The 17358-nt window shown below is 36.8% G+C and overlaps 2 protein-coding genes across 2 annotated transcripts in view; one reads left to right on the top strand and one right to left on the bottom strand.

The window, feature by feature from the left end:
• Nucleotides 1-11253: 11253 nt before the first annotated feature.
• Nucleotides 11254-15324, top strand: LOC106311742 (auxin response factor 5-like). The gene is made up of 13 exons (XM_013749014.1): nucleotides 11254-11457; nucleotides 11654-11848; nucleotides 11937-12052; nucleotides 12132-12230; nucleotides 12314-12370; nucleotides 12441-12596; nucleotides 12667-12751; nucleotides 12832-13087; nucleotides 13159-13281; nucleotides 13366-13577; nucleotides 13663-14663; nucleotides 14750-14940; nucleotides 15025-15324. The coding sequence occupies exons 2-13, from the start codon at nucleotides 11722-11724 to the stop codon at nucleotides 15140-15142; spliced, it is 2541 nt and encodes an 846-aa protein (XP_013604468.1). The 5' UTR covers nucleotides 11254-11457; nucleotides 11654-11721; the 3' UTR covers nucleotides 15143-15324.
• A 42-nt stretch (nucleotides 15325-15366) lies between these two features.
• The window catches only part of LOC106311743 (zinc finger CCCH domain-containing protein 6-like), a 3324-nt gene continuing 1332 nt past the window's right edge, over nucleotides 15367-17358 (bottom strand). The window contains exons 2-4 of the mRNA XM_013749015.1: nucleotides 17055-17240; nucleotides 16574-16698; nucleotides 15367-16479 (exon numbers count right to left, since the gene is read on the bottom strand). Coding sequence (XP_013604469.1) covers nucleotides 15624-16479; nucleotides 16574-16698; nucleotides 17055-17240 — 1167 coding nt within the window. The 3' untranslated portion in view covers nucleotides 15367-15623. The remainder of the gene's footprint in view (nucleotides 16480-16573; nucleotides 16699-17054; nucleotides 17241-17358) is intronic.

Consider the following 17358-nt stretch of genomic DNA (forward strand, 5'->3'; position numbering starts at 1 on the left):
TGTCAAATATTTCTGTTAAATTTGTTGACGGCGTGCTAAATTGGCAAGTCAGCGAAAACATTGCTAATTAATTCTAAAGTCAATGAAAGTTTAGTGTTTTTTTGGTCAGCTCAAAAGTTCATGTTTCTTTTGGCAATTCGTACAAAGAAGAGGTTTTTTTTGACCGAATTCTCGTTAGTGTATACATTTGTATTCGTATTCTTGTAAATAAGACATTTGCTAAAGTCTTAATATTCCTTTTTTTGTCAAACCCACTTAATCTGCTTAGCAAGTAGAAAATGATGTATACATGAGAATTTGGACGTTAAGATCTGCTGTATATTTAAAAAAATTATATGCTATCAAGGACTCATGATTAAGGAGGTGCAATGGCGGATCAAAGTTTATAACTAAGAGCATCTCCAAAAAGCATTTTATAACTTCAAATTTCAAAAGACACTCTATAACTTCAAATTCCAAAAGACACTCTATAACTTCAAATATGAAGTTTTTTGCTCTCCAAAAAGAAACTTCAAAACTTAAAATTTGAAGTTTTGAGGATTGAAACTCTATATTTGAAGTTTCACAACTCAAACTTCAAATTTAAACTTTCATATTTTTTTTTGCATTTTGGTCACTATAATCACACATCACCTTTATGATTCATAAATGTTTTCTCGTTTATTGTTTTAATCCTTAAAAAAATATATCTCATAAATATTTTAAATTTTGTTTACAGATTTTAAATTTTACACATAAAATTAAATAAAACTTTAAAATAAGATTTAAAATATTTTAACCTAGATTTAGACAACAATAATATACAAAAAAAACTTAACAAAAAGATTTTTAAAAATTACATGAAGACATAACTATTACACAAATTTAAATATTACAACAACACTAATAGTCAGGTAAGTTTGATCCGGAACCTTCAAATTTTCAAATATTGTCCAATTTTTTTGTGTAACTGATGATCATTGTTGTTGTTGTTTTTGATGTCTTTTTCGTACAATTCTTTCTTTTTCATATTGAATATATTCACGAGTATTAATATCATCAAAAAGAAATTAGTCTTTTAGCAATATTTTATGTTTCTCTTTTATTATCTTGTTCCAATCTAATGTATTTACAAGTATCAATATTTTATGTTTTAATTTATACCTGAATCTCTCATCCGAGGGTATGGAAGGAAGCTAACTTGGTCTGCTTGTGAGGCTAAGATGAAAGGCTCGAATTTGTTGTACCTTCGTCCACCGTTGACATCAACTACACCGAATTTGTTAGACCGAACACCTCTGTTGACGACGGGGTCGAACCATTCACATTTGAAGAGGACGCATTTCAGCTTCAGTATCCCTGGAAATTCGACTTCAATAATCTCCGTCAAGATCCCGTAGAAATCTGTTTCCCCTTTCACACATATTCCATAGTTACTGGTCGCCCGCTGTCTACCATAGTCATATGTATGAAAAGTATAGTCTCGTGTGAAATACATCTGTGATGTGGTGACCTTTACAAGTGGAGATTGAATTACTTCGTGTAACCACTTAGGATAATCTGCATCGTCGTCGTCATAATCAACCTGCAAAAATAAAGAGAATGTTAATGAAATACAGATAATGTATGAAAAAAAAGTTTTAGTTAATACCTGATTCCGCAACCACTTAATGAAGTGTTGATCTTTCCTTTTGTCTACGTCACTTGTGGATATACCAGGAAATGTTTCTTCGACTTGAGAAACAAATAGGCTGTAAAATCACATTTTATAGGAATGAATCTCTCGCAATTATACAATTAATTATACTTATATGTGTTTCGAAGTGTCAATATATGTTACCTTTCAAAATAACGAATCAATGGATCTTCGCAATTGAGTAGAATATAGGTGTGCGCACTATGAGCGTCTTGTTCACTCGACCACCAAACCTCTTTAGACTTCCCACCGAGTCGCCCAATCTGGCTAAAGATGTCTGGAACACCAGCAACTGCATATGTTGGCGCAACACCACCATCATCATATCTTCTTGGAGCTCTTCTCCGTGTACGTACTTTTGACGCAAAGTAGTACGATGTGAAGTGAGAAACTTCTTCCGTCAAACTTCCAGCAATTATAGAACCTTCAACTTTGGCGAGGTTCTTTGCTTTTCCCTTCAAATATTTCATGGCTCGCTCATACTGATACATCCATCCGTAATGTACAGGTCCACGAAGCAATGCCTCATATGGGAGGTGGACAGCTAGATGCTCCATGACGTCAAAAAATCCGGGAGGAAATATCTTCTCCAAGTTGCACAATAAGATGGGAATGTTCTCCTGAAGCTGTTCCACAACTTCTTCTTTAAGAGTGCGTGTGCTCAGATCCCTGAAAAATGCTCCAATGCCTTTTATATTCAAAAAAAAATTAAACACATTGTTAGTCATATATTATTTTGTAAATTATTGTGATATAATACACTACGTACCTGCAAGTGCTTCATGTACGTTTGTTGGAAGTAGCTCCGCAAATGCAAAGGGCAGTAGTCGTTGCATAAATACATGACAATCATGACTCTTCATCCCGGAGAACTTTTGACCCTTTTCAACACATCTAGAGAGATTCGAAACATACCCATCAGGGAACTTCACTTCTGATGCCACCCAGTTGAACAACACCGACTTTTTTTCTGAAGATAATCTGAATATCGGAACGGGAACTTGTCCATTGCTTTTAATATGTAACTCGCTTCTTGAGCAAATATCCGGCAAGTCCAACCTCGATTTTATGTTGTCTTTTGTCTTCCATGGGACATTCAATATTGTATTCATGATGTTCTCAAAGAAATTCTTCTCTATATGCATCACATCGAGGTTGTGGCGCAGAAGAAGATCCTTCCAATATGGCAACTCCCAAAATATACTCTTCTTGTGCCAGTTGTGATGAACACCGTAAGAATCTGGCATATTACGAGGGACATGCCAATTACCACCCCAACGAACTGTTTCGTTAGCTCCGTAGTAGTCGATTTGCGCTTCAATTTGTTCTCCAGTTAGATATGGAGGAAGAGTGTCTCTCACAACCCTTTTGTGCCTAAACAAATTCTTGTTTCTTCGGTAAGGATGGCCAATGGGAAGAAATCGACGGTGACAATCAAACCAACTTGTCTTCCTACCATTCTTCAGTTGAAACGCATCTGTCGTTCCATTACAATATGGACAAGCTAATCTCCCATGTGTAGTCCATCCAGACAACATCCCATAGGCAGGGAAATCACTTATGGTCCACAAAAGCATCGCTCGCATCGTAAAATTCGTCTTCGTTGAACAGTCATACGTCCTCACCCCTGTTGACCACAAATCCTTCAACTCTTTTATCAGTGGTTGTAGGAAAACATCCAGGGACCTTTTTGGATGGTTCGGACCAGGTATTAATATGGTCAAGAATAGTAACTCCCGTTGCATGCACATCTCCGGTGGCAGGTTGTATGGAGTAAGAAAGACTGGCCACAATGAATATTGTCTCCCTGACATTCCGAACGGACTAAATCCATCTGTGCATAATCCGAGATACACATTCCGGATATTGCTAGCGAAATCTGGATGTACTTTGTTGAAATGTTTCCAGGCTCTTGCATCTGATGGATGAGTCATCTCACCATCCGTCTGAGTATGCTCGGCATGCCATCTCATCTTTCCAGCAGTCTGCTCTGATTGATACAATCTTTTCAATCTATCTGTAATTGGTAGGTACCACATCCTTTGGTACGGTACCCTATTACGTCCCCGTCCTTGCGGCTTGAATCGTGGCTTCTTGCAGAATCGACATTCTTCTAGCTTCTCATCATCTCCCCAATAGATCATGCAGTTGTCGATGCAAACATCTATCATCTCAGAAGGCAACCCAAGACTATAAACCAGTTTCTGAATCTCATAATAAGAATCAGCAGACACATTGTCTTCCGGCAAATACTCTTTAAACAAGTCCGCCCATTCGTTCATGCAACTTTCAGGTAGATTGTGATCAGTTTTAATATTCATCATTCTAGCAGCTAACGACAATTTAGAGAGACCTTCTCTACAACCACTGTAAAGTGGTTGATTCGCCGCGTTTAACATTTCGTAAAACTTTTTTGCATCTATATTAGGTTCTTCATCTCCATCATGAGCTACGAATGCATCAGCTACCATATCATGAACCCTATCATAATCTACCATCTCCTCCTGATGGTAACTATGTTCATTATGCAAATGATGATCAACCGGTTCTTTTTCCTGAAAATTGCTATTACTACTACTAGCTTCATTCTGATCATAATTAAAACCTTCTCCATGTTGAAACCAGATATAGTAATTTGCCGTGAAACCTCTATTTATTAAATGCTTCCAAACATTTTCACGGTTTGCCAGTTTCGAATTGTTGCATTTCCGACAAGGACAGAACATCTTACCACTTTCTTGGGCGAGCGGTGTTGAATCTGCTTGATGCAACACCGCTCACCCAAGAAAGTGGTAAGATGTTCTGTCCTTGTCGGAAATGCAACAATTCGAAACTGGCAAACCGTGAAAATGTTTGGAAGCATTTAATAAATATGAGGATTGTTTTTCCTCGCTAAATTTTCTCGTTAAGCATGTGTTTTCTTGTAGTGTAGATTTGAACAACTTTTAGCTCGTAACCTACAAAGTAAAAATGAGGAGAGCCATTTTTACTTCGAAATGCATAATAGATCATATATGCATTACGAAAATAATTTTATGAAATAATATAGTATTTTGTTTGAAGTTTAATATTAATTAAGTTATTTTTATTTAAATTTTTATATTTAATAGAATATTTTATTAATTAATATTGTTGTAATATGTTTATATATGTGCTAGTTATTTACAAAACTTTTATGAATTCAAATTAATTATGACAAATATAAGGACCATATTATAAAATATAAATAGTTTTGAAATTGAGTTTGAAGTTTTGCTTTTGGAGAAGAATACTTTTAAACTTCAAATATAGAGTTTTAGAAACTTAAAAATAGAGTTTTTTTTTGGAGATGCTCTAATAGAGATATCAACCCTTTTCTGAAACGGATAAAACATTAAATGAATGATTATTACATTAAGTATAGATAGTAATTAGGCGAAATTTAAGTATAAATCTAATTTACTTTTGAAAATATAGCTGGCAATTTTATTTAAAAAAATGTCAAAAAGACAATGGTATTTCATTGTAAATAACTTCAAAAATTAAGGGTAGAATCTTAGAAGGGATTCTGCTTTGATAGTGTAGATGTTTGTATATGACTTTATGCAATGCAACTGACGGCACTCGTATGGTAACCATTTTCATTTTATGGCATCGTATATATAATGTGTATTGATGTGTTGAGTGTGTGTGTAGTGTTCATTATAAGTATGATTGTTCTTATATTCTCTCCTGCGGATTGTTATGATTTATTTATCTGCCTTTTTTTCCTGTTGGCATTATTACGCATTCTCAATGTAATAATACAAGCCTTCTTATCTTGGTCCCTTTTTTATCGCTTTTTCATAGCTTTTATTCATCTGCCTTTCTGTCTTGTTGTAAACTCTCATGCTCTTTGAGCTTTTAATATAAGTGGTGTTACAAAAAAAAAAAAAAATTGTACAGAACTATATATACACATGCTACGAGTTTTTGGTTTGTAATTCTTCATCCCTTAGGATCCCACATTCATATGAAGTTAAAATAGTATATAAAAAACATAGCTTACTCAAAATAGAGTAGTGATTTATATTTTTCTCTATTATGTTATATGATCCCCTGTTATGAGATAATAATGTATATTTTAGACTTTTAGTTCTATTTTAGATTAAAGAAATAAATAGTAAAAAAATAAAAGAGAAGATTTTAGTGTTTGAAAATTGAAAACTGGGGATGGGTCAATATCCATAGATTGACTAAACCTGAATCCAGCACCGGTCTTGACTTTCACAAGGCTGGAAGCAAAATAAGAAAAAATAGGCAGCCACCATGAATCGAACCTAAGCCTCTTACTCAATACACTGTTAAGTAAACCACTACACTAAAGATGGTTCTTTGAAATAAAGGCCGATATTTGTTAATAATATAGAAGGCCGGAAGCCAATGCTTCTGTGGCTTCCCCTCAAGGCCGGTACTGTGCCAATGCTTCTGTGGCTTCCCCTCAAGGCCGGTACTGCCTGAATCTAAAATTGTTAATAGATTCCGTAATAAGACCGTTGATCCAAAAAACAAAAATCCTGTAATAAGACCCACTGGTCCATAACTGAATGCTCTACTCTATACGTACCAATAGCTCATAAGAGACGTCCCGTCACTCCCAGTATTCTGGCTTCACTCTTAGGATTCTGGGGTCCATCTATATTCCAATTTTATTCTTTCTCGTTTTGATAAAAAAAAATTAGTTTAAAGTTTAGCTGCAAGTCAGAATTCAATAAATAAGACACTTTTTCTTAATGGAAATACAGTTCCGATATAAAATATGGAATTTATTTGTGATTTATGGATCAAATTGAACGACTAGATATTTTTAACATTTAATTCATGTAACCATTGACTTTCCATTTAAAATGACCAATTTCTTTTATTATAATATTTGTTAACAATTAAATAATTTGAAAAATGTAAGCAAATAAATATACTGCAGGTTTAAAAGGCAAAATACTTGATTTTTTTATACAATTCAAGTAAAAATACATAATTAGTAGTAAGAAAAAGATACAAGTCAGGATAAGGAAAAATATGATTAGTGGTAGTTAAATGGTTTGGACAGTAGTTATTGTTTTACTGCATTTATTTCCACTGTTATAAAAAGCATTGCAGATTACTATATGGTACTTGTATTAAATATTTTGCAGCTTTAAAATTCCAAGTGCCAGAAATCATGCGGCATAATTACTCCTATCGTTTGTAATTTTTTTTATTCTACAGTCTACAGTTTCCTCTGTGCAGCTGTATGATCCCACTAGTGATTTTTTTTTTCCAACGACCATAATATAGATAATTAACGCATATTGAATTTACAGCTAAACCGAAAATTAGATTTAAGAAATTGGACCAACAAAGTTATGCGAGTTGTTTTTTCCAATTTGTACTCTGACTCTTGGGATTTTAATAAAACATAAGGTTGACAAAAAAAAAGAAAGTTATGCGAGTTGTGACCATTTGTGGCGACTCGTGATCGTGTCTCTGAACGACGCCGTAGAGCTTAGCGGTCGTTTGCATGGATGACACGTTGGCAGAATCGACGGTTGGGAGATATTCTAGGGAAGTTGAGAAAAAACGTGGGTGAGTTACGAAGCCATTGAACGGTGTAGAAGAGCGCGTGCGGTCGATTCTTACGTTATTTAATATTGACCATTGGATCAAAATCGTCGATCCATGTAGCGTGCGCAAAGGCACGTGCTGTTATGAAGACCATTACGTGTCGTTCTGGTATTGGATATTAATGCTGACTCCGTTTGTGATGGCAAAGAAGACAATTTAACAATTTTCCCATTAATAAACGAGCTAGTTTGTACAAACTACAAAGCTAAAATTTAAGTTAACAGACACAAAGATTTGAAAGAAAAAAAAATTTATAGTCAAATGTCCCATTTTGTAGTTTTTACAAGAATTCCACTAAATAGCAATTTTTTTCTTTGCGTTATAAAACCATTTATAATGTAAAATTTCATTTTTTTTTTCTTTCGAAATAAAACAATTCGAAGGTTGAGTTTCTTCTAGTTTTACTACATTTTTAGTGAAAAATAGAATAATGAATAATAAATAAATATATTCAATTTATTAAGTAAATCAATATTAATTCTATTTGCGAAGTGGAAAATTGAATGGGATTGAAACAATTTTAATTCTAAACTTTATTTAATAGTAAATTATGAAGTATGGTTGGTGATACTTTAAGAATGACTATGAATCCGATATTGTCGACTTAACTAATATAGGAATTAATAACATATCTAATGTAATACTCAATGTTCCTTTTTTTTTCCAACAGAGTTTTCATTGATTCGTTGATAAAATACAAGGGTAGAATACTTGTGTCGGCGAAAAAGATGAACTTCCCCGGAAACTAAGCCCATAAGAGGGGAACGACAGTCTAAGAAACATACCACTAAAATCCAACATAAACATTAAGCTACAAACTGGAATCCTTCGACTAAACCGTGACCTAACAAGACATAAAAGTATCAGACTTAGTTATCTTATGATCAGCCGGTAGCCTTACCAAACTCAAGGCAATAGAGTAGGAACCATAGAAGTACTTCATGAAGAGCAGGAACCATCATCTGAACCTTCTCGTTCAAGATGACCACAAACCACCTCTAAGACGAAACCAAGACGAAAACCATGAAGAACCAACACTCTGGAGAACTCACTACTCAACTACACCTTCATCTGCACACCTTAAAACCTCAACCTCATTCTAAAGCTTCACCACAAGAAGCCACCGAAGAAAACCAGAGACCAAAGACAACCAGGAGAGACACTTATTCAAAGGGCAGGAGGAGGACTCTTCTGATAGTGGGGAATGGAATGGTTAACCTGAGACCACACTTTTACTCAACAGCCCTTCAGCTGCTCTTCATACGCCAATACCGTTCTGCTACACCGTTGCTAGAACAAAGACAAACTAAGCCAATCTGTGAACTCTATGACAGATTAGTCGATATCAAACGCATAGACCAGCTAAGAAACCACAAACTAAACGAAACTTTAACAACGAGCAACTACAATGGAGGAAGAGAATCCGAGACCCACTATAGGATAGAAACCACATACCAGAAGAAGCAGGGGCTGCAAACTCTTTAAGCACACCACCGACAGCAAGATGAGTAGATCTACGAATCAAAGGAGAAGCAAACTCTGATGCCGGCTAGAAACGACCAGCACACTTCTTCATCATCTAGAAAAGAACCGCCTTTGGCCATCAGACTCTGAAGCCGAACTTCACGCGCCACCACGCACCTTCAATCTGGTACCTTCACTCCCATCAACCAGCTCGGATCACCACACCTTTAGAGAACAACAAGAGCACATCACAATAGAGCAGAGAAATTCGACTCCGGTGCTGTGAGAGCCACCGGAGTAGACCACCACAAAACGTAGATCTATTTTTTCATAGAGAATACAATGTTCCTTTAAAATATAGTAATTTTATAAACAAATTTAGGTTTATTTCAATCATACTTTATTTTAAAGAAAAAATAATATTAATTAAAAAAATGTGTTACTTTATTTATGAAGTATAATCATTTTCTAATACACCATGGAGTGAAAAATAGAATATAGTTTTAAAAGACTTTTTAATGGTCTTCTAATAATTACTTCAGATTTCATTTTAAAATTAATGGAATGAAGGTTCTTAACTCAAAACCTTATTGGAATTGGATCCATTGCTAATAGGAAGACTCAATAAACGCATGAAAATGAAAAATTAATGAAACGAGAAAATGAGACCATGATTTTAAAACAAATACTATAATAGAATTTGAACGGTTAGGAATGTGATAATCACGAAGATGGCATGATATTATAGTTGGAGAGGGTTACTTGGCGAAAGAATCAAATAGAATTTTCACAAATATGGAATGTGACGTGGCCTTATTTTCATATTATTATTGTAACATTACGTACACATTCGTGATCAACGTATCCAAATATGCTCAATCACATCCATTTGATTTGATAATTGAAATAACTCGTTCACCACTTTAAGACATGTAACATAGGTACGTTAATACTCCACAGTTATGTTAACTCCACGGTTGTCGGTCATAACATATTAATGTACGTATGTTACCGAATAGTTTTGCTTTGAGCTTGGTTTACCTAACCAGAGACGGCCCTGAGCCAAAGCGGAAGAAGCAGGTGCTTGCGGCCGTATTTTAAATATGGATTTAACCAGCCACAAAATTATGTAAAACTTCATTAGCCTGGTGGCTTAGTGGCCAGATATGTGTTAACATGTCATGGGTTATCAAAACATGCCATTTTTTTATGTTTGGCTTGTAGCCCTAAATAAACAAGGACCGGCTCTGTGCCTAGCGTATGTACTACACAGTTATAATCCACGATTATCAGAATTATAATTAACTTGATTTGCCGTCCACTTCACGCGTGCCGAGCGGTCAAAAATTTCAGACGCGAAAGCACCAAATAATGCATTTCACTTTTTCTTGCCACCTTTTTGTTTTTATTGTTTCTTGAATTCTAAAACTAATATTTTCACATGATTCCATTATATATAAGACAAAAGAAATGTACTGTGATTGATAATAAGAGTTGTTTGGCTAAAAAAATCACGCTCTCTCGCTTGGGGAAATGCTGGGAGCTACAAACTGCTGCAAATGTAGAGGGAATTAATATGGTACACTTCATCTGGATGATGATGCTAGTTCGATGAAACAAGAGCAAGCATAACTTTAGCTAAAATATTATGGTATAGATTATTGGATTTGCTAGTTGTTACACGATCTTAAGATGGTTAGAAACGTACAAATTACAATACACTTGCAAGATACACTTCCTCTTTAATCTCTCGGGCTTCATGCTAATATACGCCAGTTTGACATTCTCTTATTTCATACGCACCTTCTCTAAAACTTCTTCCAAAGTCTCATCACTCACGTTCCCTTTTCCAAACATTAGCAGGAAAAAGAAAAACATTTCGAGAAAGTATATATTTTTTGCTACCAGAAAAGAAACCTCCTTTGTCATAAAGTTAATCAATTTTTTCGCTTTATTATTTTGTATACATTTTACTAAATCAACCAAAGTGGTTGAAAAAGCAAAACACTTTTTTAAGAAAATATTAAATTTATGTAAACATTATAGAATAATAAAATATACAATCACTCATGGTACTTATTTTAAAGCATTAATATCTGACTTATAACATAAGCATTTAAAGTACTTTGTACAATCAACTACATTTCTGTGCATACCAGAGATTACGTGTGCTTACTACTCTATTAATTTTTGACGCAAATTGTTGAAACATTATTTCATTTTTTATATATGTAGCTCAACACCAAAGATATCTTAATTAACGTGAAACAAATAAAATATAAATATTATTCGTTTCGAGAGAACAAAGCTGCAACGGCATCGCCATATACAGAAAGTTTAAGCGCAGGATAAGAGCATGCACACGCTTTCCCATTTCCAAGCAAAAAAAAAAAATAACTGTACAAACACACATGGTTATATACATCTAGAGAGAGAAGAAAAATATGGACTTTTTTTAGAGAAATTAAAAGGAAATTTTATTTATTTATTAAAGCTTTTGTCTTTCTCTCTCAGTTCTTTCTTGTTCTTGTTTGCATCCAGAAAACAAAAGAATGAAACTGTTTTGCTTCATGATGGCACCTTTGGTTTCTCTTCTTCATTGAAGGGTCGAGTTTTGTCTGAGAAAGGAATAGAGAGAGAAAGAGGCAAGAGCCCCACAAAGAGAGACATGCTTGTCTGTGTGTAGTCCCTTTTATGTATGTTCTTTAATCTCTCCTACTCTCTTCTGTTCTGTTTTTGTCATGTGTAAGAGTTTTTGTCTTTAACCAAGAAAAAAAAACCAGATTCTTCTTTAATTCTTTAATTCTTCTGGTTTCTTGATTTATCTTGCATCCTGTTTTTGCTCAATAAGACTCTTTGTCTCTTCTTGTGTCTAAAAAAATAAAAATGAAGACGTGAAGAAAAAATAATCTTAGTCTAGCTTGAAAGCCTAGTGTTGAGTGTGGGAAAGACAAAACAGAATGGCTTCATTGGCTTGTGGTGAGGACAAGATGAAAACAAATGGTTTGGTTAATGGAGGAACAACAACTTCTTCAACTTCTCAATCTACTCTTCTTGAAGAGATGAAGCTGTTAAAGGATCAGTCAGGTTTTAATCTTTCTTTCAGATTTAGTCCAATGACAGATTGAAGTCTTGTTAACTTGTCCTGATATTTTTGGTTTTGGTACATGTTCAGGAACGAGAAAGCCGGTGATAAACTCTATGCTATGGCACGCTTGTGCAGGCCCTCTTGTTTGTCTCCCTCAAGTTGGTAGCTTAGTGTATTACTTCTCACAAGGTCATAGCGAACAGGTAAGTAACTTTTTTTGTGTGTCTTTAAGAACAACATTGTATCAGGGTTTCACATGATTTGTTTACAACTTTGAATCAGGTTGCTGTTTCAACCAGAAGGTCAGCAACAACCCAAGTTCCTAATTACCCAAATCTCCCATCTCAGTTGATGTGTCAAGTACATAATGTCACCCTTCATGTATATGCCTTTTCAAATCTTTCTCATTTATTGCAAATAGTTTTCATATCATCTTGACAATTGGTTTTGTTTTCTTTTCATAGGCAGACAAAGACAGTGATGAAATCTACGCTCAGATGAGTCTACAACCTGTTCACTCTGTAAGTTCAAATTCTTGCAACTTCCTCATTGAAAAAGTGAATTGTTTTAACAAATGGTTTGTGCAATCAGGAGAGAGATGTGTTACCAGTACCAGACTTTGGACTATTAAGAGGAAGCAAACACCCATCTGAGTATTTCTGCAAAACTCTTACTGCTAGTGATACTAGTACACATGGAGGTTTCTCCGTCCCACGTAGAGCCGCAGAGAAGCTATTTCCACCCTTGGTGAGTCTCAAAAGCTTTTTTTCTTATTGCTTTAATTGCTGCTTATGTGAACTGCTGCTATACACTGCAGGACTACACAGCACAGCCACCAACGCAGGAGCTTGTAGTTAGAGATCTTCATGAGAATACTTGGACATTTCGCCATATCTACCGAGGTAACTCCAACAGATTTGTCTCTCTCTCTCTGTATAGATTTAGTTGATATTTGAGCTCGGTTCTTGCTTTGCATCCTCAGGGCAACCAAAGAGACATCTCCTGACAACAGGATGGAGTTTGTTTGTTGGCTCAAAGAGATTGAGAGCTGGAGATTCCGTCTTGTTCATAAGGGATGAGAAGTCGCAGCTGATGGTTGGTGTGAGGCGAGCTAACCGGCAACAAACAGCTCTTCCTTCATCAGTACTCTCAGCGGATAGTATGCACATTGGTGTTCTTGCTGCTGCGGCTCACGCTACTGCAAACCGCACTCCTTTCTTGATTTTCTTTAATCCAAGGTTAGCTCTAAAAACCATCTAAAACATCTTCTGTCATCCCTAGACAAGAACTTATTGGTGTTTGCTTACAGAGCGTGTCCAGCTGAGTTTGTGATCCCTCTACCAAAGTACCGTAAAGCGATATGTGGTTCTCAGCTCTCGGTTGGTATGAGGTTTGGAATGATGTTTGAAACTGAGGATTCAGGGAAGCGTAGGTTAGTGTTCCACTATAACCACAATGTATATGTTTCTTACCTATCCAATATAGTTTGGTTGTTCACGTTTCCATGTATGTTTAGGTACATGGGAACCATTGTTGGAATAAGTGACTTGGATCCACTGAGATGGCCTGGCTCTAAGTGGCGTAACCTTCAAGTTGAATGGGATGAGCCTGGATGTAACGATAAGCCGACGAGGGTCAGTCCATGGGATATAGAGACACCTGAAAGTCTCTTCATCTTTCCCTCACTGACCTCAGGTCTCAAACGCCAGCTCCATCCATCTTACTTTGGTAAGTTCAAAAAGAAAAATGTGCCTTGTTATCATCTTTTTTTCATATGATTTGCATAATAAGTAGCTGTTAATGATATTTGAAGCTGGTGAAAACGATTGGGGTAGCTTAATCAAACGGCCACTGCCCTACGCAACATTCCCAAACATGGCTTCAGAGCAGCTTATGAAGATGATGATGAGACCTCACAACAATCAAAATGCTGTAACATCTTTGATGCCTGAGATGCAGCAGAATGTTATGATGGGGCATGGAGGTTTACTAGGAGATGTGAAGATGCAGCAGCCAATGGTGATGAACCAGGTGGTGCAGGTGCAGCCAGACAACAACAATCCTTCTGTCTCCAATACAAGTGGCCAAGAACAGAATCTGACACAAAGTATTAATGCTCCTACAATAACTGAAAACAGCTCTGGGAGAGCCAATCATGGAAATGAGGAGCTGAGTCAGAAACCAAGTGCCTTGTCTCCTTTACAAGCTGATCCATGTCCTGAACAGATATACCCACCACAACAGTCTGATCCAATAAATGGATTCTCTTTCCTGGAAACAGAAGAGCTGACATCACAAGTCTCTTCCTTCCAGTCTTTAGCTGGATCTTACAAGCAACCGTTAATGCTATCCTCTAACGAATCTTCACCTATTGTGCTACCTGATTCAACAAACTCATTTCAGGATATGTGGGACAATCAGCTAAACGGTCTAAAGTTTGACCAGTTCAGTCCCTTGATGCAGCAGGAGGACCTTTATGGTTGTCAGAACATGTGCATGAGTAATAGCACAAACAGCAACATTCTAGATCCTCCTCCACTCTCAAACACAGTTCTTGATGACTTCTGTGCCATCAAAGAAACCGAGTTCCATTCTTTGGTTGGGAACAACAACAGCTTTGCTCAAGATGTGCAGTCACAGATCACATCTGCTAGCTTTGCAGACTCACAGGCCTTCTCTCGCCAAGATAACTCTGGAGGAACAGGTGGTACTTCTTCAAGCAATGTTGATTTTGATGATACTAGTCTTCTGCAGCAGAATAGTAAAGGCTCATGGCAGAAACTTGCAACGCCACGTGTCCGAACTTACACCAAGGTAACAAAGGCTTACTCTCATTTCCTTCCACTCACTAAGCATACATTTTTTCTCTAATCATCTGACTTTAAACTTTGGTTTGGTAGGTCCAAAAAACCGGGTCAGTTGGGAGGTCAATTGATGTCACAAGCTTCAGGGACTATGAAGAGCTAAAATCTGCTATTGAGTGCATGTTTGGACTTGAAGGTTTGCTAACTCGCCCACAAACCTCTGGATGGAAGCTTGTATATGTTGATTATGAGAGTGATGTTCTGCTCGTAGGAGATGATCCATGGGAGTAAGTCTCTCTCTCTCACTTTCCTAACTTCAGTTTCTTTATTACCATTGTTTTTACTTACATGACTTGCATAAACTGGTGCAGGGAGTTTGTGGGATGTGTAAGGTGCATAAGGATACTGTCGCCAACAGAGGTTCAGCAGATGAGTGAAGAAGGAAGGAAGCTTTTGAACAGCGCATGCATTAACGATCTCAAGACTTAATTTAGCCACATATGAACAATTATAGGGGAACCATCTTATTGTAAGCAAATGATGTGTTGTTCTGATTTGAAACCTGCAACTATTTTTAAGATTATGTAGCGAGTGAAGTATGAATCAATAGTTGAAACAGTCTGTAATAAGAAACTTTGTTGTCCTAATTAGAAATTTTCATTTTATTTCAATTATATAACTCACATCTGTTAATTGTACTCATTCATCTGCGCATTAAATAATTATTTAAAATAGATGCTACTATCAAGTGCTTTTTTTTAGATGAACATCCTTTAAAAAGAGAGAGAAAATTCCCTAATTATATTATATGATTTGTGGAATAGACCAAGAAATAGTTTCAAAAAGTAAATAAAACTTATATAGCAGCAAAGCCAGGCAAGAGAGAAGAAGATAAAATTGCTCTGCTGCTAACAACAAGCTCTCTCACACCAAGAGGAGAAGAGCATGGTGGTGGTATGCTAATTCTGCTTCAGTCCCTGTCAAATCTCATTCTTTTTGCACTTGGCATCTCATTACCATTGTTTGGATTCCTCGGCTGGTAAGCTGCAGCATCGTGCTGGTATAAACAGTTGGCTCCATTGCGACAACCCCGGGAGCTGTTGAAGTACATGCAAGGCTTCATTATCTTTGGTTTTGAGTCCCTTGGCCTCTGGTTGTTATTATTATTGCTATTTACCATCTCAGGGTTAGGTCCTCCTCCAGGTTGAGGGTTATAACGATAACCGAGATGCTGTTGAACTGGCGGTGGCGCCTCTTGTCTTTCGCCGCCATGTTGTTGAATCAGGCTCTTGTAATAACTAGCATCTCTGGCTGGTGGGGCTCCATAGTTGGGATGATCTGAAGGAGCTGGAGGAGGATAGGTGATGGAAGGAGTATGAGTTACCGTTGGCTGAGGGTAATATTGTCCATTTGAGCTGGCAGGTGTTGTGGTTACTACTCCATTTGCTTCAGATAGGTAGGGCCTACTGCCGTTGGAGGAGACTGAACCTGCGCCACCACTATTTGCAACAAGATTCTCCACCAACTTAGGGTTGCTCAAGATTTTCATAAGCAGATCCTGGTCGATCATGCCCCTGCCTAGTTCTTTGTTGTTTGATATTGCAGTTAGTGCAGCCATTATTTCTGACGCTGCGGGGAGGGTTGAAGAAACTGATGTGTTCTCATCGGTTCTTGATGGCTCTGTTCCCACATCCACGCCAGATTGGGATGGGAGATCAGATGCTGAATCCATTGCTAGGTCATCATCTTCTACAGGTAGAATGGGGATGACAACGGTTTGCTGGTCATCATAATCTGAGTTGTCAACATCAGCAGGAACCGAAGGGCTGCAGATTCGTGTTTAAGAAAAGACCAAAGTCAGAAAAAATGTAAAAGGGATACGTATATATGTATGTGTTATGTAGGGGATAGGATCTGGACTTTGGAGGAATAGCTGATGCGCCAGGATAGAATGCTTCAAGAACTCTCAATTCCCTTTGATTTTGCGCCTCCACTTCTTTGCTTTCTTCCCCTGCAACCACTCTCCATTCCTCATCTAGCATAATCTGCAAGAACACATGTTATTCCATGTTGAACATACCTCACCACCATATACATCATTATCATGAGCATCCTAAGAGCTGAACATATGAATATCCTCAGCTAAATTAACGATAAATACAAGAGTAACCCAACTAAGAGCACTTTACCCCCATATTTACCACATGCTGATCCAATGCTTATCAACTCAAAGGATCATTGAGATTTGGTTAGACAGTTAATTTAAATTTCAGAGAAAAGGAAGATGTAAACAAGAAGTGTAAATATACTGTCATTTTGGGGGAATTGCAATCAGTGCTTCTAAAGAATTAATGACTCTAGGTAAGAAATAAGGCTTAAAGAGTGGGATCAGCAAGCTCACCCGGATAGAGCATTTCCACTTTATTACTGGGATGTCTGATAACTTAATCTGTGACTCATTTGCAGAAAGAGGTCCACCGAAACCAGGTGGCAGATTATCCTCGCTCGGATGTGACTTTGCTTGGAGGTGATCTTGAGATTCTGATCCAACTTGCGAAGGTGAATCGTCAGATACGAAGAGCCGTACCTGGTTAACATCAAAACCAGATTGTTAGTTGACATGTACGCAAAAACCATAGGGCATCTTGATCAAATTATACCAGTAAAAGTCTCAAGAAGGCCTCACTACACACAAAAAAAAAAAA

The sequence above is a fragment of the Brassica oleracea genome, chromosome C8, assembly GCF_000695525.1.
Source record: "Brassica oleracea var. oleracea cultivar TO1000 chromosome C8, BOL, whole genome shotgun sequence".
Taxonomy (NCBI): Eukaryota; Viridiplantae; Streptophyta; class Magnoliopsida; order Brassicales; family Brassicaceae; genus Brassica; species Brassica oleracea.